This window comes from Ixodes scapularis, unplaced genomic scaffold (genome assembly GCF_016920785.2).
Source record: "Ixodes scapularis isolate PalLabHiFi unplaced genomic scaffold, ASM1692078v2 PGA_scaffold5__190_contigs__length_132052651, whole genome shotgun sequence".
Classification (NCBI taxonomy): domain Eukaryota; kingdom Metazoa; phylum Arthropoda; class Arachnida; order Ixodida; family Ixodidae; genus Ixodes; species Ixodes scapularis.
The window spans coordinates 48,656,498-48,683,793 of record NW_024609880.1 but is presented as its reverse complement, the minus strand read 5'-3'; the positions used below and the strand labels follow the sequence as shown (position 1 = coordinate 48,683,793).

Sequence of the window (27,296 nt, the reverse complement as noted above, 5' to 3'; positions counted from 1 at the left end):
CGAGCCAGATCTGCAAGCGGAATATGTGCGCTCAAAATGGCGCGCTTTGGGAGCGCTTGAGAACTGTGAGGGGAATTCACCATAAGCAAAGTGATGAAGCCTAGATTCCAACATGGTCTCTTACGGGCGTGCCTGTCATACTGCCTGCAACTAATCTGTTTCTTCCAGGAAGGGTAGCGAGCCATCACCGAGGTGCTTTGTTGTTTTGTTTGGTTGCGTGCCTTCCTTCTATTCCTGTGGAAGGTGCTGTACTTGAAAGTGCTCCTCCGGTGTGCTTGTGCTGGGGTTTCCACTACTGTTGCAAGGGGAGTTAGAATGTTGTTGGAGGTCTGTTTGGGAGTGGTGACATGTCCAAGACAGTGAGCTGTGGCTGCGAGTCGACGGATATCCACGACCACCTGATCTCCAGTCTTTAAGACCAGTTTCGTTACATGCGAGTCATCAAAGGTGTACAGATCTTTGAGTGCGTACAATTATCCACCACTGAAAGCCGTGAGCACCAAAAGGATGATCATCATCTCGTAGAGGAGCCAGACTTTTGTTGCTTGCGAAATCCAGTCAGATTGGTGTGTTGGTTTGCTAATGCAAAAAAACTGCCATATAGGTTTCATGGATGTTTCGTCAGGGTAAAGTTAACCTGCCTGCGGTGAGTTGTACAGCCGGGTACAAAAGTCCCCAGGATGCGCGAGCTGCGACTGAAACGCATTGCTCTGCCATCTGCCGGCGGGTCGCCTGGTTTTGAGATCACACAAAGGCGCATGCGCGTTCTACTGTGCCCGCAAACGTGTGTTTTCCCGCTATTTTGTGGCAGGGCGCCTAACTCGGAATTGGGCGCGTGGTACTGCCTCGGAGATGGCGCTTGCGGCTGACGAGCATCTGCTGCACATTCCGAAACTGGAGATACCGCCTGCGACATTGCGCCGCATTTCGCCATGTCAGCTCACCTTGCTTTATAACCAGTCGAGTTTATCGCTCAGTTGAGCTGCCGTGACTTCTTGCTTTATAGGTGCCGTGTCAGTAAGCGCTATCTCCGAGCCCCTACCACGCGCCTGATTCCGAGTTAGGCGCCGCGCCGCAGACCAGCGGGAAAACACACATGTTTGCAGGCACAGTAGGACGCGCATGCGCTTTTGTGTAATCTCGAAACCAGCCAACCAGCCGGCAGATGGCACAGCAATGCGTTTCAGTCACAGCTCACCCGTCCTGGGGACTCTTGTCCCCGACTGTACAAGCACTAAGAAGAGCCATTCGATTTCTCTAACGAGCGATGCTCTGTAGTGATGAAAACAATCCAACCAGATGTGTGTGCAGCACGAAATTGTGTACATGACGACACGCCACCAAAACCGGATTGACTGGCCGTGATCTTGTAAACATCAAGCCTAGCTGGCCTGCGGGATGTCGACCATTCTGCTCTCAGTGGCGGCTCCTGGACCCACCCTTATGCGAGGTAGTTGGGCATGTCTAAACGTTTGTATCCTTTCGATTGCTTGTGCGTAGCAAAGCTGGTCTTTAAAGGGGCCACGAAACGATTTTCGGACTTCGGCCAAATAACTCCGGCAGTTGTTCTGCTCCTCAGCTGTACACCGCCTTCGGATCGCTCGATTTATGATGTGCCATGAGGGCACATTGGGGAAACCGGAGAAAACCGACTTGGGCGTCGAAGGTCAGGCTCGTCAGTCGCCGGCCAACAGCAAAGTGGGAAGCGGGGAGGGAACACTTTCATTGACTTCGGGTAGATGGCACCACTCAATATAATACAGCAGCTGTGACCTGCCGCTCGGAAGCTAGCGAACCGCCTCAAAAGTCATGTTGATGTTGCCGGGCAATGAGCGAGCACTCTGCGTGGCGTCTCAAATGTTGCCCTTGCGTGCAGACACAAAAATAATGCGATATCCACAATGCAACGGTTGTGAATTTCATGTGAACTCATCCTTTCGGAGGTTCATAAACCTGTCCCGTGTCACTGTAGGTAAGCAGGCAGGCCTCCAGCACCCGCTCGTCACCTCCCGTTGTGCTTTGGCTGCACAGGCTCTAGGCCCCATCATGCTCCAAGCTTACGAGATTCCAAAGCATTCTTGAAGGCAATAAGCTTGTGCCGTAGATGGGACAACTGCAAGGCCATGCTGCCGTTCGGGTGCTATTACTAACTATAGCGAACACAGCAAGCGACTATGGCCCATGTGTCTGCTACAGCAATAAATATGGGGCTTAGGAGTGCTGTCACTTGCACCGCTTTGGCTATCTAATTGTATCATTGTCTAGCATTGGTTGTATTAGCTGTGCAAAGTAGGTCGATGGAGCTGTTGGCACAGCTTGTACCATTGAAGCCAAAGCAAGCAGCTGCAACTCTTATTTTTGTGGTGACACCTGTCAATGGCTATACATCATTCAACTTGGGGCTTTCAGGGTGGCGTCATGTTGTCCGATTGCCGTGCTGTCTATGTGCATCTGGGCAATTTCACGGAATTCGGCAGGGCGAACGAAGGAGAGGGCACGAGCCAAGTGCGGGCATTTCGCCATTTTCAGCTGTACCTTGTGGTGGGCTGTACTAAACATCTAGCGGCCCCCTCCTTACTGCTTGTGTGATGCTGTTCGTTTGTGCAGCGCATGAATGGCTGTTTTGGGCTCGGTATGTTGTCTGCTGCTCCTTTCATGCGTTAATCACCTAGCATAGGTATTCCATTATTACGTCCAGAGAAATTTCACCTACTGGCGGCACTGCCTCCGGCTACTACGTCTATTGCACGAGAGACTAATATGGTTCCGATTTCATACTTTGCAAAACTCATAGTTGGTTCCCTCGATCCTTGACGCAAATGCACGATTGTTCTTACATACGAACCTAGAGACAGCTTAAGATTTATCGCGCTTTCAATTGTGCTGATACCAGCCATAGATGTCGACTATACTCGGTCTCGCAGGGTGTGCGCAGCAAAGACGAAGGCGAGGGCACGGGGGCATAGGACTGCAGTGAGCTTTGTTTGCATGAGCACTTGCGCAAGAATGGCACGTTTGAAAGCAACGTGCTCGTGCCTTTGCACCTGCTGCAGACAACTTGTGGGATGGAGCATAGGCAATGAGACCACCGGATAAACGCCAATCTAGAGCAGTGCCGCTCCATGGAAGTTTGGTGCGTCCACCTGAACGCAACTGCGAAGCCGTGGCTGTCATGGCCGGTCCTGGGGCGTCTCAGAGGGCCAAGTAGTGACGTGCTGTCATCGCCAAGTGGCAAAGCCAATAATCGCGCCAGCCTGGAAGTAGCGTGGCCTGTGGTCTGTGGGATACGAAGCAAGCGACGTAACAAATGAACTCTTCTCCGACTGCAACTTGTCGAGCGCCTGCCAGGGTGGGTTGTTTGGAGCAAAAAATATGGCCATCCACTCGAATTACAAATGTGCGATTGTTATTTACGGATATAATTGATCACATCCAACTTACTTCTGAACGTACCAAGCGTTCTGTCCCATGTGCCACATCTAAAAGGCAGGTATGTGACTTATATGTCCCCCCGCCCTCTCTTCTGTATACACAAACTCGGCTCTGTTACGTCACACCGCGGTGGTGGCGTGTGGGGCGCACTTTCGGACTGGGGCTGTGGGCAAAAGTACCCCATGTGAGACGTGTATTCCTGCATTGTTTTGAAAGGAACCGGACAAAAACCTGCTCTCTCGTCAGAACTCTGCGACTGGGCCTGTACCAAAAGAGTCGAGAAAGCTTTGAAGGTCAGTATTCTTGTGCTCGGTTCGTCCGAGAACGTGGATATGTGCCGTTGAGAGGGAAAACCAGACGCCGCCGGACCACGATTGCTTGGGCGGGAAGCACTCTGGGTTGAGTTCACGGATACTTGTGGTCATCAGATTTATTTGATGAACATGAACGCCAGAAAACCGTCAAGTTGTACGAATCACCTGCGGACTACGCTGAGTGCGTCTTCAGGTTAAGCGGCCGCCTGATCGTTCGCACTGTTGTGTGCTCTTTCAAACGTTTCTGCTTGTCATCTCCTCTTTTAGACGACACCGGCCCGTAGACCGAATGTTGGCCTGGTACTTGTGATAAGAAGTGCAGGCCTCAAGAGACTGAAGTCTGAAGGTTGTTAAGCAGGCTCGATATAGACAGTAGGTACAAGGAGATGTTGATCATTGTTACCAGTGGGCGTCACTGACTTGTTATGCCTGGTTCACTTGGTCTGATTGTGCTTGCGATTTTCAGTATTGACGTCGACCATTTCAGTTATGGTTCATGCTTTTGCAGCCCCAGCGACGTTGCAACTGAAAATTGCGAGCAAAATCTTATCATGCGAATCAGGCTTAAGCATGCATTCTGCGGCGTCCGCGCGGAATGAATCGCTGCATGTCGCATTATTCACGCAAAGTTTTGCGGTGTAACGAGCCCCGGTAATTTCGTTAAGGCCGCTCAAGTAGTCAGACATTGCCAGGAAGACGTAGAATCAACGATTCGAACGCGAAAAAGGGCAGGGGGACTCACACCGACGCCAACAACATCGCATTTCAATGGTTTGTTTATGGGCGACGGCAAGCTTCTTGCCCACACTCCATCGTGCATGCGCGGCGCCGGTGGCGTCCGCTAGGGGCGCTCCGGTTTGTTTGTAAACATGAGTTGGTGTATAACGCTGCCACAAATATCAACAATAATGTAAGCACCCTTGTTTTTTTTTTTCTGGAAGGCTTAGCAAGCACTGGGTTTGAGGCGGCGGATTTGTTTTTCGTCGACGAAATGCCTTGAATATGCATAATCTAGGGGGTTCAATGAGTTCCGATCCAAATTGGTGTAAAGCTTTTTTTGTTTTGTTGCCAGAGCAGACTGACTGTGCACATTGTTTATGTGCTTGTTTTCAGTTTTCTGTTTCCTTTGCACAGGAGATGGTTGCACAATTGTGCCCTGTTAATCTCTTCATCAAGTATGGCATTGCATGCTAACCCCCACTTCTAAATTTGCACCTGAAATAGCTTAAATGTGAGATTTGGAACCATGTTGCATGCTAACGAATCATTTGTACAGCTCGTTTCTTGACGCAGACGACGCACCGAGGAAAAGTCCCGTCTGAGTGCTCTGGTTCATGGGTGCGTCTTCTCTCCGAGTGGAATGATCTGTGCTGTGTTTCTCCATAACTTGGCAAAAGGCAACGGCTACAGCATTTCCTCACCATCGCGGCAGACTGTTCCATCTGCGCCAAAAAGTACTGCTACCGTGGCTTTGTTTTGAAAAGCTATTAATCTAAATTTTTTTGAACTGTTATTAAAAGCAAAGCAATAACTTTTACAATGTTTTCAGTCATATCGGCATTCGCTGCCCTGCTCTTCCATCCGCCATGGCAACAACGGCAAAGGAGGCTGCTGTGGTGTATTTGCTGCCACAGTGTGAATGTGCATGCTCTTGTTCTTGCCTTTTGCCCGTTTGTGTATCACAAGCATTCACAAACAGTTCGATGCATTACTGTACAAGGTCATAGGCATGTTTTCTTTTGTACGTGTTTCAGTTAAAAAAAAAAAGTAGCATTGTGTTGAGGATGTTTAGACAGCGAAAGGTCGGCCTGCCTCGAATGGTGCCAAGCTTGCCGCTGTAGATGAGGAATTTAGCCAGGGCAGTATGACCGAAAGCCTGGGATCTTTAACGTGCATCATGTAGTAGTGATTACACAAACGCCTACTGGTATGATCCTTGTCCAGATTGAAATGAGCAAGTGCTGGGATTTAGCCCACGATCCCAGGTTCTGCAGCGCAAGCTTTCGCTCCCCATGCCCGGAGCTGAGACGTGCTAGCCGACTCGGGCCACCGTTCCGCCATGTGTTTTAGTTGCGTTCAGCACTATTGTGAATTTGAAGTTATTTTCCTAGTAGTTCAAGCAGGGGAAATTGAAACTTCTATGGTACAAACCAACATTTTTGCTAGAGTTTGCAAGCCGACTGAAAGTATGAATGCCTTTTTAAAACCATCTAATGTCTTTAGGTACATGGGGTATGTTCTTCCCAAGTGTGCTAATTTCACAGCAGACTCCTCCGGCTTGCACAGACGCCGCAGTTTCTACAGTTTCCCAAATTAATGTGAAACAGAGTGTAGTGGATTGCGTGCAGGCCTACCCTCTTTCACACTTGAAGAGGTGCAATGTTTTCAGGTGGCTGTAGGTAAACCTGGTATATGGAGAGGTTTATACGTTTCCCATCACACACAAAAGTAGTTCTTTTTTTTTCTCTTTTACTCGACTGCCAAATTAGCAGGAACAAAGAAAATTGGACATTATTTGTCGAGAAGAAGGAAGGTCGGTCTGGCAGCGCATGGTGACACTTTGTCACGCTCTATGTGAGAAATTTGACTAGTGCGGGTACAACCGATAGCCCAAAGTCTTTAAAATGATTCATATAGCAGTAATGCACGCCCATGTGTAGGTGCAGTGCTCATCCAGGTCAAAACGGGCAGGGGCGATCAGTGCAAGTTTTCGCTCCACACACTGCGAGCTGCAGTGGGCTAACACACTCTGCCACCAGGCCCCTCCACATCAGCACGTCCTGTCGAAGCAACGTGCAATTATTACTACTGCTGCTGATGGGGGCACGCACACGTAAGGAAGGAAAATAACAGCCAGGAATTCTGGTAAGGGGAGGATGCCATACGTCATGGAACACAGGAACAGGCTTGGCTTGAATCCTTTTTGCTTCAGGATCACTATCACTACTCCAAGCTCACCACAGACTTTGCATTCATGGGAGCTTTCTCCAGCAACCGTTTCTTTTTATGAGACACTGCACCGCTTGCAGTGGCAGCTACTCTACGACACCTGCTCGCTGATTTACAGCTGCCCGGCCCGGTATGTGGAGTCACGATAACCTGTGGGTTGCACCTGTTGTGACTCTTCCTTGGCGGTTTCTTTAGCTTAGTTATTTTGCATGGCACCAAGGTTTAAGGTTCTCTAGGACTTCAGGGTCATGTGGTAACTGCATTTTCCAAAGTGTTTCTGACATTAAACAGCAAGCACCCTGGTTGTGCTTGTCACTATGCCACAGTCACCTGTGTGGTGCATGAAGCAGTGGTTTGAACCATTGAAGGGTGCACTGGTGTCTCTTAAGCTGTCCTGGGCACTCATCGGTAAGTAATATTTGTGCTGGTGATCCAATATTCAACGACAAACATTGCAGCAAGAAGTTACTTTTCAGTGTGCACACATTACTGTTGTACAGCCTAAAATATTTCAACGGTGAAGAATAGGAGAGTGACTTGCTTCAGGCTACTGGAACACGTTATTGTGTGGGCCTTTCTTTTATGGAGGGGAGGGGAGGCGAGAGCAGAAGAGTAGCAGAACCAGGCACAAATAAAAATTGAAAAAATCCGCAGCGGAAAAAAATAAATAAATAAAAGCAGTGTGAAGAGTTGCGTTGCTTACACGTCACAAACTCGTGTCAAAAACGCAGGCTATACTCTGTTTCACCTAGTGTTGTACCGCAGGAAAGGCTACAAGCGCGAGCTCCTTGCTCTAGAGCACAGCTCGACGGTACAAGTTCTCGTGCAACAAGGGCAGCTGCCAACGCTATGAGCTCGCGCTTCTGGCCTTCTCTGCGGTACAACATAAGGTGAAACTGAGTATAGACGGAGAACGACTCATTAATCCGAGACGGGGACACAAATAATAAAACGAAGAGACGCGCGTGTGGTTGCCCTTCACTTTTATTTTTTTATTTTCCCCTTGTTTTTCTTACTCCGCAAAGCCGACATAGTACGAGAAAACACGCAGAAGTAGGAGAGCAAAGAGGCTCCTCGGCGGGCTTTGCCGTCTCGCGCGGTTCTGGGGTATTCGTATTCGAGTTTGGATCATTGGTAAAATGTATGGGCTGCGCGGAACTGAGCGCTGCGTGACAACCATACGTGCGTTCATCGGTGGTTTTGTACGTCACCACCATCGGCAAAGTGGGCGACTGAGCACGTCTACCGGTGCAAGGCGAGCTTCGCGCGGATGATCACGGAGGATGATGATAAAAGCGGCCGACGCGATCGCGGGGTGAAACGGTCGACGGGACGATACGCATTCAACCGGAGTCTGGGTTGTTTAATGCACAAGCCCTAGCACGTCCACACACACACACGCACAAAGAAACATTACTTGTGAAACTGGAACGGAATTAACACAATACAATTTTCGCATAAAATGCACACAATCGCCGATGTCGTGTTCGCGTTGACAGCGCGGTTTGTCGGTCGTGGGAACAGCGCCGTCACTTTCGAATAGCCAACAAGATCCGACCCGACATGAAGAAGTCGAAAGCGCCATCCGCCGCCCTCGCGGCTCTCCGCCGTCACTCTTGCCGAAGTATTTTTCTCCTAGCCGAGCTAAACCATTTGGCGTAGTCAAGCCAAGACGCCTTGAAGTTTACTTTTCGGCCGCTAACAGCGCTTGACGAGGTCGCCCGAGGTCGTATCACTCCCACCCCACCTGTCCCCCCCAACCCTTCCACACATTCCCGAGACCCGTCCGTTCCCCCTTCCTCTCTACCATAATGACCCGTCCGTTCCCCCTTCCTCTCTACCATAATGACAGCACCCTTCTTAGCATACGGAGCGGACCACCCCACCCACCAAAAGCTCCCCACGTTATCGCTGCAATCAGCGTGAGACTCACTCCCTCTCCCCCTTATTAGGGAGGGTCCCCGTTTTGAAGGCGGATTCCGGGCCGGATTCCGAACTATACCCCCCAATTCTTGTAAATTTCTCCCGCTAACCAAAACAACACTATTTCAAAGCACGTAGCCAGGATTTTGTTTTGGGTGAGGAAGGGGGAGGGGGGGGTCCGCCAATGACAAAATGCTGTATGAGGGGGAGGGCGGAGAGGAGGCCCCAGCAAAATGGAAAATTTCGGAGGGGGGGGGGGGGGGGGGGGGGGGCTGGCTGGCTACGTGCCTGTTACAGGGTAACACGCTGGCAAAATTTGAAGACCTTAGCTTTTATAGATACGGAGAAAAAACATTTAATCCAGAGTGTTATTGCACAATGTGCCGTATTTGTGATTTTGTTTCTCGAAATAACGATCCTAATTAGGGATGCCGCGAACCTTTTTCGAACCCAAGGTTCGATGATCGAATAAAGCGGTTCGAAAGATTTCGAATATTCAAACTTTCCATATCGGGAAATTCGACGCAAGTCGAATTTTTGAACTTGTTAAACTAAGAAGTTCGACGATTTTCGGAATTTCGAGCTTATTACGCTGCAAAATTCGATGCTTGTCGAACTTTCGAACTTGATAAACTAAAAAATGCGATGATTTTCGAACTTCCTCCACTAAAAGTTCGGAGCTTTTCGAGCTTTCGAGCTTCCTACACTAACAAATTCGATAATTTTTGAACTTTCGACCTTATTGATCTAAAGAATTCGAAAATTGTCGAACTTTCGATTTCTGAAAAGTCAAAAGGTCGACGAACTTCGAAAGTCCGGCGGGCGGTTGTATTTGGATTCAAGCAGTAAGGTACATTCGCATTTTTCTTCTTTTTTTTTATCGCATTTTTACATGCGGTGCCGCGTTCCTTGCGAAAGACAGTGCCGTTTATTTCAATCCTCTGGCATGCTTGGTTCTAAAGAAATAGATTCCCGAAGGAGCGAGGAAGGACAACGGGTTTTTGACAATTATCGTTTGTGCCATATACGTTCCATTAGGGTCATAGCAGAGAGGGTAATAGAGAGAAGAAAATGCCCTCCCCCTTTCACCCGTATGTCGTCTGCTCCGCCGAGTGGGCAGTACCTAGCATCCGGCTGGCGTGCACTCTGTTTAAAATCGCGTCATTTTGGAAATTTCAAGCGCAGACGCGCAGATTTTGGTATGCCAGTTATCGTGTAATAATATGCTAGATAAGAAGACTAACAGCGTCCAATAGCGCTGTTACCTGCGTGCAAATAAAAAAAAAATAGGGAAAACTGTCAGACTGGCCGGTCTCTCCGGCGAAAAGTGAATCCGGTGGCTGTACCTTTTTACTATGCAAAGTTCGTACTGGTGTGGGCCTTTAGCGACCATGAGTGGATGTCTGAAATGATAAATAAAAACGTGCTCTCCTGCTGCAAAACCCGCAGTAGTTGAGGGTAGTACTGCCGGCTGACTCGACTGCTATTTAAGTAACGGAAAAAAGATATGTCAGTTGGTCATTTACCGAAGTAGAACAACTGAGAGCTGTAGGCTGACTTTGGAGTGGCCATAACTATTCTAAGAACGCGGACCACTTCACAACGGCAGCCACGAGCGAGAGTTCGATGTTCCGTACAGCCCGCCAATACAGCCCAAAGATGGAGAATGGCAACCTCCCGTTTTGTCGTCTGCTAGCGGAGTCGGGCGCGTGCCCTCTCTCTCGTTTTACGCTGCTGTCGAAGAAAATGGTGCCGCCCAGAGAGAGATGTTAAACTTTTTAAGAATGATCTATGTATAGCCTAGGTAAGTGACGTCTTAAGATATCATTATTGCTGTTCAAGACGAGTTTCGAAGAAATATCCAAACATGTATCTACGGGCAATTATGCCCTAAACTTGGTAATTTTCTTCGTCTAAATTGTTTGAGGTATCGCATTTAAATTAACACAACAGGCAGTACATATCATTACCATGTGCAGAATACATATTTATTGTTTTTTTTTTCACGTTGAGGAATAAATTAACTGACGGCGGAAAATTTCTAAAATTGTTCAAGTTCAGCACGTCATAACTTTTTTTTTTTTTTTTACGTTTTTGGGACGTGTTTTTTTTAGCCTGTACACATTTTGATAGGAGAAACTTGTTTCGTAGTTCTAATATTTGACGTGGGGTCTTCCTATATGATACTGAAGATGGCTACATAGTTTTCTAAATATCAAAAATGAAGCGGAGTTGTCCTTCAAGTCTGCATTGCCTCATGGTGGGAGCGGACACAGGGGACTATTATTTTACATTCTTTTATCGAGCCCCGACCTCAAATTATGCCTTCCCCTGGCCATTTCGAACTGGATGAGTTTAAACAGTGCGTTTGTGTGATCACTACTCTGTGAAGCATTTTGTTCCCAGTTGGGAACAAAATGAGCCGCACACCATATATGCAATCTCAAGAAGAGAAGGGATGCCATCTTTATTGGATGAAGCTGATGATAAGCAACTGTACACAAATCGTCCGTGGCGTCTCACAGGGGGTACGAGAGCATGACGTCCTGTCTTGCGAGCTCCAGCAACATGGGGTCATCGAAGAACTTGTTGATGCTGACATCCTCGCTCAGTCCCTGCAATGCAAAGATTGATTGATTGACTGAAAGTATTTTTCTTTTTGCAGGAATTTGTTTGAGAGGATCTATCAATTGCAAATTGACACCACACGCAACCAATCTTATTGCAGGAAATGTGCAGTAACAAAGGATAGCAGCAAACGAAATTAAAATCAGAAAAACCAAGATAGGGATCCAGAAATAAATTCCATAAAGATGCACCTCAACCAAAAACATACAGCATACATGAGAAAGCGAAGAAGCTTTTAAATGTGTTTAAAAAATGAATACATCTCACTCTACATAAGGTTTCAATGCCTTTTCGGATCAATTTTGGTGGTGGATAATAGCACCATCAAGGTGGTGTATGTACCACTGTTTAGAAAATCCTATGCAGGGCAACAATAGTTGGCAAAACTAAATTCTATTGTCACAATATCAATGAGTGGTTGATGCCAAAGACACCTGCCTTCCTCCTGCGAGTCTTTATCATGAATTCCCTGGCCAGGTGTGGGGCAGGCTGTGGCTCCAGAGGACGAATCACAATACTCTTGTCCAGGGGATCTCCAGGCACAATCTGCGAAACAAACATTGTGTTCTCTCCTTAATCCTTTCAATACATGTACACACAGAGAAGCACTTGAGGTGCCATTCTTCCTCTTGCCTGCGATTATGCAGCAAAGAACAGAAAGCAAGCCAAAAAACAGTCCTCGTAGGTATTTTTGTGAAATACTTGATTTAAAATATTTTTGTATGTAGGTAATAGAAGCCAGTAGGAAGAGTTAAAAAAAGAAAACTCTTGCTAAAAGACGGTAAGTGTGCAGGCAAGCTGGTGGTATTACAATCGTGTGGTGCAAAACCTAAAACTGAGGCAAGAAAAAAAGAAACTTCAGACACTTGCAAAGTTTCAGACTCTTGCAGAGTTTCAGACTCTTGCAGAGTTTCAGACTCTTGTAGAGTGTCAGGCTCTTGCAGAGTTCAGACTCTTGCAGAGTTTCAGACTCTTGCAGGGTTTCAGACCCTTGCAGAGTTTCAGACTCTTGCAAAGTTTCAGGCAGCTCGCATTTTGCTATACACAAAGCAAAAGCAATGTTTTCCCCAAAAGACTATGTCCCTCAGCAGAAATTAAATGTTGACTGTCAGACTGAGACTTCCAGGGCATATCCTTTTCGAATTCAGCACAGAGGAACCCCCTCAGAATGTGCACCAACCTGCCAGTGGTGGAACATGGACAGGCAGAAGGCTTGTCCCTGCGTGTGCGTCCGCAGATCCGTCTCAAAGCCAAAGGAGTCTATGGCTGGGATGAAAGCCTTGATGGTGTACAGCGGAGAGCCAGGAACAGGTGCGTCTTGGGTCACATGACCCCTGAGAAAAGTTTAGAGAACCATGAGTGTGCTTCTAGCGGCATGTGTCAGTGGCAAAAATTAACCACTGCCTACACAGAAAACTAGTATATCCCTGCGATTACCATAAAACACAGAGCGTGCACCCACATCATAATAAGCACCCACTCCCCCTTTTTAAACATTTCAAATGTAAGCATAGGACACATAGGGCACCTACCCCTATGAACTTCCGAGCCCAATGAGCTAAGGGAGATGATCCTTCTTGTCAGCTAAATCTCCAAAAAGCTGGGGCAAATCAGTGAAGCTTTAAGCATGCGCAGGTGTGAGGCGGTGAAGTTTAATGCGAGAGCACCGCGGTCGAAAAGAGCTTCATGAAAGTGGCACAACTGCTTTAAGATTAGAGGTACTGCCAAACCCCTTCACTGCTGTACCAATCCATCCAATCAAACAAGGGCCAAGCGTGAGCCTATTATACCACATGCACCTTCTGCTTTTCTGTTCTCGGATCTAACAAGCATCCATCCCCATTTTAGAGCGCAGCTCTTAGGGGCCCGTTTCCGGCTTGAGCGGCGTCGGCGTAACCAAGGTCATCTCAAGGTCACGGGACCCCCAAGGTCACGTGACCTCCAAGGTGACCCCCACGTGGCCCCCCGAAGGTCAGGTGACCCCTAAATCACGTGACCCCTCCAAGGTCACGTGACCCCGAGGTCACGTGGCCCCCTCCCCAAGGTCACCCCAAGGTCACGCGACCTGGAGGGGTCACGTGATCCCTCCAAGTCACGTGGCCCCTCCGGGCCACGTGACTCCCCGAGGTCACGTGACCCCTTCCAAGGTTACCTCAAGGTCACGTGACCCCTAAGGTGACCGCCACGTGACCCCCAAGGCCACCCCAGGTCACGTGACCCCCCGAGGTCACGTGACCCCTAGATCACGCCTCCCCGAGGTCGTGTGACCCCCCCCTCCCCAAAGTCACGTGACTCCCCCTTCCCGAGGTCACGTGACCCCCCGGAGCATATTAAAGAATGAGGGGAGGAGGAGGAGAAGGAGGAGGGGTCTACCCTCCCCTCAGTACCCTTCACTCCCGCTCCTCAAGAGCTGCGCTCCAATTCGGCATTACAGGGACTTGTAAACGGCTTTCACTTTTTTTTTTGTAATTACCTCCAGCTTTTGGGTGGGTGCTTGCTCAGTATATTATGGTACATGTTTTGTTACCCTGCAAGTCTACATTCGAGAACTATGCCCGATTCGCTAGCAGCATTCCTCCTAGCTACTACTGTCAGTGCAGACAGGAATTGCACTTGAATGGGGATGGTATTTGATTTCCCTAGGTCCTGGACAACTCGGCTTTATAACGTCCAGAGATAATATCACTCTGGCGTGTGCACGGCAGAGCACGGTTATCTCGACCTGCAGGGTGCAACCGCCCCCAATTCCGTCTGCAATCCAGGCACATACCAGCTTACTGGTGTTGCAATCATGCAAACAGTTTGCAAACACAGGGTGCACCCCCTTCCTAAAACGAAAGAGCATGCTACAGCAGCTCGTGTACCTGCGCCTGGCGAGCACCGTGTAGACAGCAGAGACGCAGTCAGCCGGCGCTTGGACCTCAACAAAGTAGTAGGGCTCCATGAGGCGGGGGGTGGCCATGAGGAAGGCCGAGTATGCCACCCTGCGGGCCGTTGGGATGATCTGCCCACCACCCCTGTGAATGGGCTCGTTGGCAATCACCGCATCCAGGATCTTGAACTTGCAGTTCCGGATGGCTAACAGAAAGAAAAGCCCACATTCTAAACTATTGGCGATGTGCACAACCAAAAGCGTCAACGTGGTCGCCTTGTCGCAGTTGGCCAGACACTGGAGGCCTCTCCTCGCATACACCACAGTGCTATACGTACAGTCTCCGGCAATATGAAAGACCCACTGGGAGCGCGTGGCCGAGGCAGTGGCTGGCGGGGGCGCTACGAGCGCTCCGGACAATTCCATTCTGCTTCGAGGGGAGGACGCTCACTCGGGGCTCAGCACAAACTGATAAGCGCGCGCTTTAGCTGAGCCCCGAGTGAGCGTCCTCCCCTCGAAGCAGAACGGAACTGCCCGGAGCGCTCGCAGCGCCCCCGCCAGCCACCGCCTCGGCCACGCGCTCCCAGTGGGTCTTTCATATCGCCGGAGACTGTACATCAGTGCTGCAAACAGCACTGACCTTGCTGATACAGTGCTCACTTGGCACTATATTAATGATACAATGCTGATATAGGCACTGCATCACTGCTAAGTTACCTTTAAGTTGGCAGTGCTGCGGTGCATGTGTGAATCGCCCTGCCCTACAACACCTTAAAAACAATTAATTCTCCTTTTATCGATGGAAATAGTGGCATTGTCAGACTCTCGACATCGATGGTGATGACTTAAAGGGCCCCTGAAAAGAAAAAAAAAGTTTTTTTTAAACAGTCTGGTTGGAACACGCGTGTCAAAAAAATGAATTTTACGCGAAAAAAAAATTTTTTTAGAGCAATATTGACGGCGAGAGATTTATTTGAAGTTTTGCGCGCAAATTCCATGGTCATTCAGCTCGGCTTCTCATTGGTAGCGATGGTCATTCAACTCATCTTCTCATTGGCCAATAGAATGAGTGACAGCTTAGATGTTGGTTTTAAAATCTTCGCGATTTTGTTAAATCACCTTTTGAATTAGATATTTTTAGGTTTAAGAAACAATCCATCGAATGAATGTCGCAATTGTTTACAAACGTTTTACAAAATCGTAACTTCCGTTCGGATACCACAACAAAACAACAAACAAAAGCTTCGCCATTTTGTTTTCTGTCGTGGTCGCCGTCTTCGCGTTTCGCGTTCTGAAGAGGGCTTGTTGCTTGTGTTAGTTAGTCAGTCATAGTAAGTACTTAGGAAGTGGCGCGGGGTGACAGGTTTCTGTTTTTCTGCTCTTCTTTGCGCGATTCGTGTGTCCCGTTTACCTCATCTTTTGTTTGTTTTCTGGCGCGCGCCAGTGCCAATGTTTGTTTAGATGTCGGTTCCCGTGGTTCCCGTAAAGAGTTTAGTGAGGCACGCGGCACCGCACTCAACGTTTAATAAAAAAAAAAAAAAAAACAGTTACCACTGCGTGTCCTTGCGGCGGCTTGAAGGATCGTGCGGCTCGAACGAACTCGTCGAGGCACCCGCTTCGCCGCGGCGAAGCGGGTGCCTCGCGGCGATCGGAGCGGACGCCTTCCGGCTGGCGAGGCGTGTCCTCGTACGGACGAAGGCCCAGCTGCTGGCAGCGTTGAAGCAACCGACGCTTCAGGTCGGGGTCCACCGCGACGACTATGTACTGTGTGTACGACCACGGTACGTGCACGATACGACGCGGTATGTCGTTCGACCGGCAGACAGCCGGCCAGGGGCTGTGTTCCAAATCTCCAAATGGATCCGAGTTTCTCCGGCGGATCGTATCACGTGACAGCACAGATTGAAAAACGCTGTACGCGGGTAGGTTTTAGAACGCCAAGAGTACAAAACCCTCACCCTGGGGTAAGATCGAGTCAATTTTGGAACACGGCCAGGAAGTAGCAATGGCTCTCGTGCGGGGCGCAGCCAAGCCAGGAAAGCAGCCAAGCCGATCCACTACGAAGAGGCGGGGACTACCTCTCCTCCACGCGCCCGAGATGCCGAGAGAGAGAAAAGTGGAAAGGAGGTGACTGCCGACTAAATTGCGTCTGGCGCAGTCAATATTGCTCTAAAAATTTTTTTTTTTCGCGTAAAATTCATTTTTCGACACGCATGTCTCAACCAGACTGTTTTTGAAAAACTTTTTTCTTCTTTTCAGGGGCCCTTTAAGAGCCTCCAACCTTTCACTGCGCTTTAATAAACACGTTTGGACTTGTTGTTGGCCAACTGATGATAGGTAACAAGGATCGCAACTTGTGACGTCATGGCGAGGCAAATCCTGGTAGCGAGGCCACGTAGGAAAGTCATGAGAGGATGCCAACTAAATATCTAGGTGCCTATACAGAAGAACTAAATCCGCCGCGGCATTAATTACGCAGCCTTTTGTGCCACTCAAGGATGGTACGAGCCAATTCTCGGGCTGGGCATTCCACTCCGAAATGCCACAATGATGAGAGAGATCCTACTAACGTTCTTCGCAAAGTGGTCCTTCACGTGTGGCCCACTGGAAACCCTGGATGATGCTGTCTTTCACCATGCTGAGCAGCCCTTTGTCAACCTGCATATGGCAATTAGTGCATTTTATTTTTCAGCTAATCTACATATACAAAATTCTAAAAAAAAAAAAAAAAAAAAACCTAAAAAGAAAAACAATGTTTTGAAGAAAAAGTGGCTATAGAAAGTCGGGGCGCAAAGGAACTGGACTGGTGGAGATTACTAGACATAACACAACCCCAAGACTGCAGGAAGCAGTCTAACAAAGAGATACTGTGTATGTGTGAGTGTGTGTTGTTTGAGCTCCCTCCAGTCTCAGGCTTGTGTTATATAGAGTTGCCATAGGCACACAGAAACACAGTACAGTATAGACCACTTACAACGTAACCGCTTATAGTGCAGGAACGGGTATGACGCGGTTTTTTTAAACCACTGGTTCACCTCCCATAGAACTCCATGTAATTACATACCGCTTAAAATGCAGGCGCGCGAAGGGAAATACCGGTTACAGTGCGGCTTTTGGCACGGCCCGCCGACCGCGCCGACGACCGGAGCAGCGAGCTCGCTTCCCTGTGCGACACTAGATAACGGCGCTGACGGCGCGAGCCGCAAACTGCACTCGCGGGGCAAGGAGGTTGCTCGAAAACGCGGGGAGGAGCGAAGAGAGAGGCTCCAGTTGCCATAGCGACGGAGGGACGCACGCACGAGTCGTTCACGTGCGTGCGTCCCTCCGCTGCGTTGGAAACAAAGAAACAAACAACCGCAACGACAGACCAATCCCAGGTCGAGGAGAAGTGTTCGCGTGCGTTGCATGCCGGTCGCGGGCGTCGGTTGTGATCGTCGTCGTAGACGGCGTGCATCTCATCGTTCTGCGTAAAAGCGCTATCCTTGACTCTGAATTTTCGTTGTGTGTCGCTATAACCCAGCACGTATTAGAAGGGAAGATCCACCTACTCGTGCGGCGATGTCGTGGCGGTGCTCTCAAGACGGCAGAAACGCCCGTGTCGTCGTGTTTGTTTACTTCGACTACAGTGGTGATTTCTACGCATTTGTGTCCTCGAACATCGCCCGGATTTCTTATTTGGCGCATTTCATGCGTGTGCTCAAGTTCAAGGTATTACTGGCGCGTACCGTATGAAGGATGCGAATTTTCACGCGGTTTCATCTCCGGAGAAAAGTGATTAGGGTTAGCAATCCTGAACGCTCGCGACGTCCGTCCGCAACCCGCGACGCCGTTAAAAGGCTGCGCCAGGCAAAAGCCGCTAATTTCTTTTAAAATGTGCGACACACTTGAGACATATCTGTACTAGTCTATTGAAATAAAGACTTTCCTCAAACTAAGCTTATTTTTTCATCTAACATAAAATAAATTTTTTTACAAAGGTAAGTTGTCTCATGGCATGTATTTTGGCCTGAAAAATTGATGTTTTGGTTATAGTGCGGTACCGCTTATAGTGCGGATTTTCGCGACTCCCGAGACATATGTTATATGCGGTCTACACTGTATGATATACAGAACTTTCTGCTAGCATAATCCACCACTTGCAAAGCCATCACTGTCAAAAGTTGAAGAAAACTTAAGACTAAGAGGAAAATTGGATCAAACCTGATGATGATAATTTAAAAAAAAAAAAAATATTGTTGGCACTTAGTTGTGTTGATTCTAGCCATTTGGCTCCAATCTGGTCAACACTATCCTATGGTGGCACAACAAATGATTCTGGTGCTCCATCCAGGATTCAGACTCATATGAACACACAGTCGTTTGATCACAAGCACGATAACCACTACCACAAAAGGTTGTTTATCATTTTAGCACGGAGAGTAATGAAAAGAGAATTTTAAACTTCCCCATAGCACTCTGATATTGAAGTTTTCAGTAATCTGGGGCTTTATCCATTATATGTACAAAAAGGGGGATGGCATTGACCAACCTCGGAAGGCAGGGTGTCGTCGACCAAGATGTTAGGTCCCGTGGCGTCGGGACCAAAAGCCCAGATGGAACGGGCGGCAAGGAGATCCCAGTCGTACTTCGTCTGAAAGAAATCGCCAAGACGCTTACGGTTCCACGTGATCTGCACCACCTCACTCTCAATGTCCTCTGCCAGACCCTTCTCTAGTGGTTCGGCAATCATGGTGATCTTGTTCCTGCACGCAGCATCCACAAAAGCAGCATGTTGGAATAAAAAGATATGTCTAACAAAAAGCCCTTGCACTAACCCCACTCTTACAGTAGACTCTCATTAATTTAAACTCTAGGAAGCCTTAAATTTTGCTTGTACTATCAGACATTCATCTAGATATGATGCAAGATAAAATTATGATTTGTTATATGGATGGCTACACATGAAAGCAGACATTTGATGATTTCCTCTACACAGGCATACTAATCACGAGAAGGTATGCCACACATGAAACATAGGGGAAATGTATGAGACAAATTTATTCATCCCTCAAAAATGTCTTCTATAGTGCACTGTTTAGACAGCACATGACACCTCAAAACAAAATTTTGTTCATCCAGCAAAAACGTTGTCTATTGTGAGCTATTAGCCTTGTTGAGTTCTGGTCCACTGCAGAGAAGCAACATCCATGAAAGCAAGCTCCATGGGCGTGGCTTCTCCACAGTGCACCGGTGTTCGGAAAGAAGCACGCTGAATGAGACAGCGAGAACAAAAAGTATGTTTTACATAAAAACACTGTTTGAATTAAGTGGCTTATAAATAAATTGAAAACACAGCAGAACAACCAAAATTTTAAAATTTGTTTAAACTCAGATGTAATATCCGAGTTTGAATTTACTGCGAGCCTACTGCATTTTTCTCAATAGTGCTGCAGTACATGTCTGAGCTGGAACATCTAGTGGTCTTTTAAGATTTATGTCAAGATTAAACATATACTGTATTTACTCGCATAATAAACGCACTCGCATAATAAACGTACCCCCAAAATGGGTATCCATATTTGGACTTTTTTTTTTTCCCCTCACGTAATGAAAGCGCTTCCAATTTTCGGCTCCACGAGTCTCAAATTGCGTCCGACTTAGCTAGCCATCAAGTCAATTTTCTTTTGCCGCCAAGCGGTCAGGCCAAGTCAAGTCAAGCCAAGCCAAGCCGTCACATAATGGCCGCAAGTGCGTAGTTGCAGAAGTGATCAACCGTAAAACTGAGCAGCGCACACAATTGACGAAGCTTGCGTCGAGCAACTGCCCGGCCCCGGACATTCTTCGCCTATCGGATGCATTGATGTCAACAAACACGCCATCGTCTGTGGTCCGCTTTAGGACAGTGAGTGGAAGTGGTTAGGCCTAAGAACGGTCACGTTGCTCTCCGTGCTGAGTGAGTTTCGTAGGGCGCTTGTTCTTCGGCAAAAGGCACACCAAAGGCGACCTTAAAAGGTTTGCAATTTATAGAACATGATTACTGTGGCGCGCCCACGACCAGCCGTGTGCACGCCTCCGTCAGTGGAGACGTGCCACAGTACCCTGCCATGTCATATTGGCACCTAAAATGACATTTTCGCAGTGTGTAAATGCAAAAATTTTACCCCCGTAATTAACGCCCCCCCAAATATGGGTCAATTTTTCTGGAAAAAAATTATGTTCATTATACGAGTAAATACGATACTACATACACATCACCAAATGTCCTAAAAACATTACCTTGTTCATTACTGGCAACACAAAATAAATGTTGTGGCCTTTGAGGCATACCTTAAGAAACTAGGCCAGCAGTAAAGGGTCACTACCTGTAAGCAGTTTTGTTTTGTATGAGGAGCCCTTAGCTTGGAAACGCAATTTACGACTTTTATTGTTAAATCCTTATTGGCCTGCGCCCCTTCGAATTCGTAAATACCACATCTTCCCAGTCATCAAAAATTTTGGTACAGTCAGAAATCCAACAATCAGCTGTATTCATAAGAATACAATTGCTAATCAGCCAGAAAAGTATAAGAATGCAATTGCTAATCAGGTTGAAAAGGTGAATGATAAATATGCAAAATATGAAGCACTAGCATGAGTAAACCTAGTACAAAAACAAGGTGACCATTAATACGATACATAGACGACTAGAAAGAAAGAAACTCACTTTTTGTTTGGAGTTTCAGCAAAGCATTTGAGAGAAGACGTCTCCACAACTGTCTCGCAAAAGCAGACCACGGGGTCGGCAACCTTGATATCTGCAGACGAAACACGAACGTCAATGCAAGATGGGACAACAGGCACAAGAGAGAATCAAAGGCTGGAGACACCAGACCAACACCTTGCACCCCAACAAGCCACATGAACCTACCGATCTCAGAGTACATCTTCCTCAAATCGTGCATGACACAGTCCAGGTAGAGCTCTCCAGTTCCGAAAATGACGTGTTCTCCCGATTCCTCCACCTGGAAATGATTCACCAACGTGTTAGTAAAGTAAAACACACAATTCTCTTTATCCACATTCAACGTGCTTGGCAGATACAAGTTGGTAAACAGCACATGGTAGATACCCCTTAATAGACACCACTTGGTAGACACCACTTGGTAGATACCACTTGGTAGATACCACTTGGTAGATACCACTTGGTAGACACTGCTATAATCACGGAGAGGATGAGAATGGCAGGGCATGTTTTTCGGATGCAGAGCCTCCAGATGCGCTCTTTGCTTTCCATCGCGCGCTCTGGCTGCGCATGCACGCTCAAAGCCCCCGACGTGTCCAAGAGCCACCAAAGGTTGGAAGCTTGTGCCGGAGGCGGGACAACAGAAAAACCTTCCTGCTGTTCTCATCCTGTCAGTGACCAATCATTCTCAAAGGACCTGACCTTGGTGTTGACCAGGGGGTATGATTTGTTGACTTTGCGCAGTCCGTCGAGCATCTTGGGCAGCTCGGAGGGGTTGACGGGCTCCACGGCAATCTTGATCACCGAGTGGGTGCAGAAGCGCAGCGGATGGAAGATGAAGAGCTCCTCCTGGACGCCCACATCTACGATGGTGGACGTCTTGACCACGGGCTGGTCAATGCCCTCCATGAGCACCCAGTTGCCGGCAGGCACCCTGTTCACCTCTACCTTATACCTTGGGCACGAAAAAAAGAAGAGAAACGACATACAGTCAAAAGAAATACTTTGCCCTATCTCAGCTTTGGTTTTTATACAAAAACTGCAGATTCAACAGCATATGTACCGTGATAAGAGCTTGATGTCCTTGCCAAATGGTAAAATATAGTAGTCAGGATTGCGAGCTGGTTTGGCAATCACTTAACATATTTAAATGGAAATGATACTAAATTTTGCTATCTGGCAGGGGTATGAGACACCCAAATCTAAAATGAGCACTTCAAGTGCCCTGCTTTAATGCTGAAATGAAACTATGAGGCCTCGCAACCTCATAGTTTCACTGCTTCAGAAAGCAAGTGAAGCACGTGCCATATGCAGAATGCTCAAAGTGGCACCAACCAGAAAGAAGCCCCTTTTCGGAATGAACAACACCACTTAGCAGTAAACCAATCAGAGACCATGTGCCTGTTGACATGGCTACAGCTCCCGAATACCCTCAGCACCCAAACTCCCAAACTTCGATTCGGAACCGCACCTCGGAGCAGTAATAGATGCCTTCGAAGTGGTGGCCCCGTGCAATCTAACTGAATTGGAGCAGGCGGAGCTGCAGACTTTGATAAACTACAGATCTGCATTCTTCTCTTGCAGACTAGATTAAAAGCTACTTGATACGAAAAGCCTTGACAAAAAGCAACACACCCGGCACTTTCCAACTTACGTAAATCACCGGTTGTTCAGAGCTCCCGCATAAATGCTTTACACAAGTTTTTCGCTTTTGTTGTCTCCCATCTTCAAGATGGCTGACGACAGCCAATCAGAAATCTCGATCGACTCTACTCTTCACTTCTAAGTGAATGCTATCGAACGCGGTCATCTGTGAATATTCAGTGGCTCTAGACGCATCTACCATAAAATACTGAGCAAGTGCCATTGCAAAAGTTAGAGATAATCGATAACCAAAAAGCAGAAGGGGTACGTGGTAGGGTAGGCATTTGTTTGATCCGACGAAACGGTACAAGAGCAGTACACGGGTCCGATAGAACCCCTCATTTTTATAACAGCCATGCCGCTCTCGTCAAGCCCGCTTTGCACCAATGCTGTTGCATTGAGCCGCCTTGCACCAACCCACGTGCATAAAGCATCATTGCTTCGCACCGGCATCTCGAATCAGCAGCCGACGCAGGCGAGCACCTCGGTCAGCTCAGGGGGCTTAGAAGATTGCCCCTCTGAGTGCTTGATATGTCCTTCACTTATATTCCAATTGTTTAAAAAGTAGCTGATGGGAGTTGATTGCAACGTGGGTGCATGCTCGGTAGTTTACGCATGTAGAGCACGGGATCTCAATATGGCTTCCCAGCAGCCCACAGATTCCCCATGGTATACCCTCCAGGGTTCCCCGAGCGCCCAATTTCATCAACTGTCCCCGCTTCTACTTAAAATTCTTTCTTCCAGTTTAAGCACTAATTCAGAAGATCTGAGCCATCCACTGATATGTAACCATGTGCCAAGCAATTCTTAGTAAGGTATGTCACTGTTTACCAGGTCTCTGGATTTCTGCACCGCATTATTGCATTGATAACAAGATTGGGACGGGTTCTTTGGCTTGCAGTACAAAAGATGTGCATTCCTCGAGATAGAAACGTTTGAGAACTCCCGGTATGTAGCAGAGTGAAACTGCACCATTGCCCAAACTTCCACCAGACATGGCGGGAAGCGGTCTTCTGCGGAGACTCACCGGGACTCGTGGACCCAGAGCCTCCCGCAGGCGAGCACGCGCGAGTCCTCCTCGTCGGTGGACGTGTAGTTCTCGCCCAGGATGCGCACGTCCTGGTTGGCGTGCAGCGTCCCGCTCATGACGCGCCCAAACACGTGGAAGCTGGTGGCGTCCTGGGTCGAGTACTGCTTGGTCGTGTGCACCACCAGGGGGCCCTGAATTGCCCCGGAAAAGAGAAGACACAAATGCGAGTCAGAACCTACGCAATGGAATTGAGAGGTCTTCGATGGGCTACGGCGCGGGGAGGTGCAAAGCTGGTCAAGAAATGTCGTCTACAATTAATTTCGCCGACTTCCGAAGTTTTGTAGAATTTGTGAGATCAAGTCTATGCACTATTATCTTTGAGAAATGGTCACTCCTATCATTGTCGGAATTATTTCGAGCATGCGGTGAGAGAATAAACCGTAAAATATGTGCAGGTTAGAAGTGCTTCGGAGATACTTGACAGATGGTGCCAGCGTGTCCGAATGAAGATGTCACGAGCAGTTTCGACATCGTTAATCGCACTCGAGCGCAAATGTGAGAACTAACCTTAAGGCTTCCTTCCACCTCTGGCTGCCTCATAAAGTTCAAATTTCACTTTGTATCCTTCCTACCACTCTAGCTCACTAAGATATACTTGGAGCCCTTAAAGGGGTACTCCGCCGATTTCTTCATGGTCCCCGATTTGCTTGAAATTTTGCTAAACTCGCCGAACAACATCGCCAAAATAGTATCCAAAATATTAGGTCAAAATAACTTTTTTTCACGAAGTTATTGAATTTACAATTTTGGCCCTCATCATGTTTTTCAAACTGAAAGTCTCTACTGGCAACAATGAAAAAGTGACGTCATTGGAAGTGCAGGGGTTCACTCTTTGGACTGTACAATTTTTTCCCAACTGATTCGAAGCAGTTTCATGGTGTCAAATGAATGCTTTGGAAGCTCGCTCCAGTCCCTGCGCTCCAGCACGAAACAAATGATTGGCATATTCTATTTTTTAGACTGCTCGCCCGACTGGCAAGCTTGCCTTCCACTGACGTCACGGCACTGAAGAGTGCGGGTATATTTGAATGTTGGTTTTTGCATCATTTTCATTTGCCGATTTCACAATAACTATTATGAATTTCGCGATACTAAATAGCATACCAGAAAGGGTAAAGGCCGGGGAGTCAAAAAATATAGTTAGTTGAAGTAGCTCAACTAACTAGAAAAATTCAAATGCAACAAAACCACGGAGAAAGAAGGTTGGTTGCTCGGCGAACAATTAAACATACCGTTACAGGAACAACGCACTGAACTTTCACAAGGTAACAGAAAGCCGATAGGGGTACCCCCCCCCCGTACGAGCCGTTCGCCATAAACGCCTTCTTTCCACTTAAGGACACGGGCGAGAGAACACGTGGTTACCTCAGGATCACACTTGAGCATCGCTTCTCCAAGCTCCGAGTCAATAGGCCCTGTGTAGATGTACTCTATCTTCTGCTTCGAAACCCGTGCCGGCGGTGGTATGTGGTTCACGCACATGTCGACAAACCCTGCACAAACATCACGCAAAGTTACTACTATGCATCAACCAGTGGCCAGACATGGAACACTCTACTGCATGCAACCACTGCTACACCTCATATTCCACCTGTTTTACCTGGCTCTGTGCTGTTTCAGTATTTTTGCCTTTGCATGTTTAGAACCAGGGGTTCTCTAACCCTTTAATTTCGAGAAACCCCCGTGTACTTTGAATGGCAGCCAAAGAACCCTTCCTGGTCTCGGCGTTGATGCAACAAAGTGGTGCAGAAGCCTACAGGCCTTGCAAATAATAATGCACATATACGGCTCAAACTTATGTATCAACAGGTGTCACAGACCTGTTAACATAGTGCTTAAATTATAAAAAACACCGCTTAGAAAAAAAACAGTCAAGGAATTTTGGGAGCTCAGGGGGACCGTGACAATACTCCGAGGAACGCAACCAAAGAACCCATCTTATCCTCTGAACATTTTTGTGTCTTGAACTACCTAATTTGCATAAATATAACACGAGTCTTTTTTCTAAATTACGTGCTCCAAAACGCACCTTGCGTTATATTCGGAATCGAGTTCAGCCATGAGGTGTGCAAGTCTGGAGAAAGCCATCCCTTTGGTTAAATGCAGAAGATCGGGTGGGAACAGAAGTGGGGGAGGAAATTTACTAGCTACTGGGCCACTTGAAGGGGGAATAGAAAACATAAAAAGCATTTTTATCACTTTTGTGTTTGTACTACGCACGCCGAAAAGCACGCTGCAGATATGCAGTGCACGCGGGAATGCGGGCAGTGGTCAATTTAAGCTAAGTCAAGCCAGGTCCAGCCATGTCAATGCCAGCCAAGCCAAGACCACCCTAGAGTGGTCTGGTGTACGTGTGTTGGTGCTTCTGTTTCGTGCCTTGCTTTGCCTGTGGGCTGCCGAGGAGCTCACACCAAAAAAAAAGTAACTACCAGACAAGCGGCGCCTTGCAGCTGCATATCTGCAAAGCCACCGAGTGGATTGCAAACGAAAGGACCTGAGCAGTGAGGACAAGTGCAGTCAAAACATAAACTGATATTTCTTCAATTTCCATTGCCTTTTCATTTCTGCCATGCCCCCAAATGAGGTAAATTTACACGGCCTCGGCTCGCGTTATAATAATAATTTTGTTTTTCCTTTTTGGGCATCAAAACCTGCCCTCGCGTTATATCCATATAAATACAGTAATCTCCCCATAGTTTATCGTTAGCCCCGTATGTAAGTTATCAAAACATTCAGAAGCACAGCACTCAAAAAGCAAGACGCTTGGACTCGTATTAGTGCTCACCAGAAAATTCGCCCACAAAGCGAGAGCAAATGAGCCGCAGGAGGGGACGCACGTTGAGCTTCATTTCTGTCTTGGAGAGCTTGATGCCCAGTTCGTCGAGGAGCTTGGGTAGACTCTCGTCCACATCTCCGACCACCTGTGTCGAAAGAAACAATGTCTTCTGTATTGTCTACTCCAAACATGCATCCAAGAACTATTCACCCCATGCGATGCCACCGCACGCCTGTTACCAAAGGTAGGCAGTGAGAACCCCGGCAAAACGAAACCACACAGCATACTTTGGTACTCATTGCAATCGGAGCAGTGCGGTTGCGCTAGCTTGACTGCATTAACTGCTGCGTCGTCAAGTGCTCCAATAATTATGTGTCGTGTCTCATGGAGAAAAAGTTTCGTAGCTTTTCAACTGGCCAATATTTTGTGGGACAGCGACAACGATGAACCCGTGCCATACGATGCGAAAAATTTGGTCTCCCGACAGGGGCTCCAAAACCAGGGGTGGCAGTGGGGGCAGTCACTCTTACAGGTTCTAAACCGGGGGGGCGGCATGCCCCCACACTCAGAGTTGTTCCGATCCCCCTCCCCTCCCCCCCCCACCCCACTCCACCTCTTCTCCCCTCCCACCACCCGTGAGGCTGTTGCATGTTGAAGCTGCACTCCGTAGGCAAAACGAACAATGATTTTGGAAGCCTTGTTAACCCATTCATTTGAAGTTGTCATTCATTGTTTGCCCCAATATGTGCATTCTCACTAATAAATCTCCAAAGATTCTATCAGACTGCAGCCTTCATTCCTCTGCACCGCGCTTCATCAGTTGTTGATAGATAGATAGATAGATAGATAGATATGTGTGTGTGTGTGTGTGTGTGTGTGTGTGTGAGTGAGAGAGAGAGAGAGAGGGAGGGAGGGAGGGAGCGGTGAACTACACAATGCAACATGAGCCCCCAGACGTCGCCCCCCCA

General features: G+C 47.8%; 1 protein-coding gene across 2 annotated transcripts in view; it reads right to left on the bottom strand.

Annotated features, from left to right (window-relative positions):
* Positions 1–11,061: 11,061 nt before the first annotated feature.
* LOC8024830 (116 kDa U5 small nuclear ribonucleoprotein component) overlaps positions 11,062–27,296 on the bottom strand; it is a 29,925-nt gene continuing 13,690 nt past the window's right edge. For both annotated transcript variants that reach the window (XM_029972401.4, XM_040223734.2), the window contains exons 13-24: positions 26,338–26,473; positions 24,918–25,045; positions 23,490–23,683; positions 21,521–21,773; positions 21,005–21,098; positions 20,801–20,891; positions 18,647–18,860; positions 16,689–16,776; positions 14,111–14,324; positions 12,427–12,580; positions 11,685–11,792; positions 11,062–11,233 (exon numbers count right to left, since the gene is read on the bottom strand). In XM_029972401.4, coding sequence (XP_029828261.2) covers positions 11,138–11,233; positions 11,685–11,792; positions 12,427–12,580; positions 14,111–14,324; positions 16,689–16,776; positions 18,647–18,860; positions 20,801–20,891; positions 21,005–21,098; positions 21,521–21,773; positions 23,490–23,683; positions 24,918–25,045; positions 26,338–26,473 — 1,770 coding nt within the window. In that variant the 3' untranslated portion in view covers positions 11,062–11,137. The remainder of the gene's footprint in view (positions 11,234–11,684; positions 11,793–12,426; positions 12,581–14,110; positions 14,325–16,688; positions 16,777–18,646; positions 18,861–20,800; positions 20,892–21,004; positions 21,099–21,520; positions 21,774–23,489; positions 23,684–24,917; positions 25,046–26,337; positions 26,474–27,296) is intronic.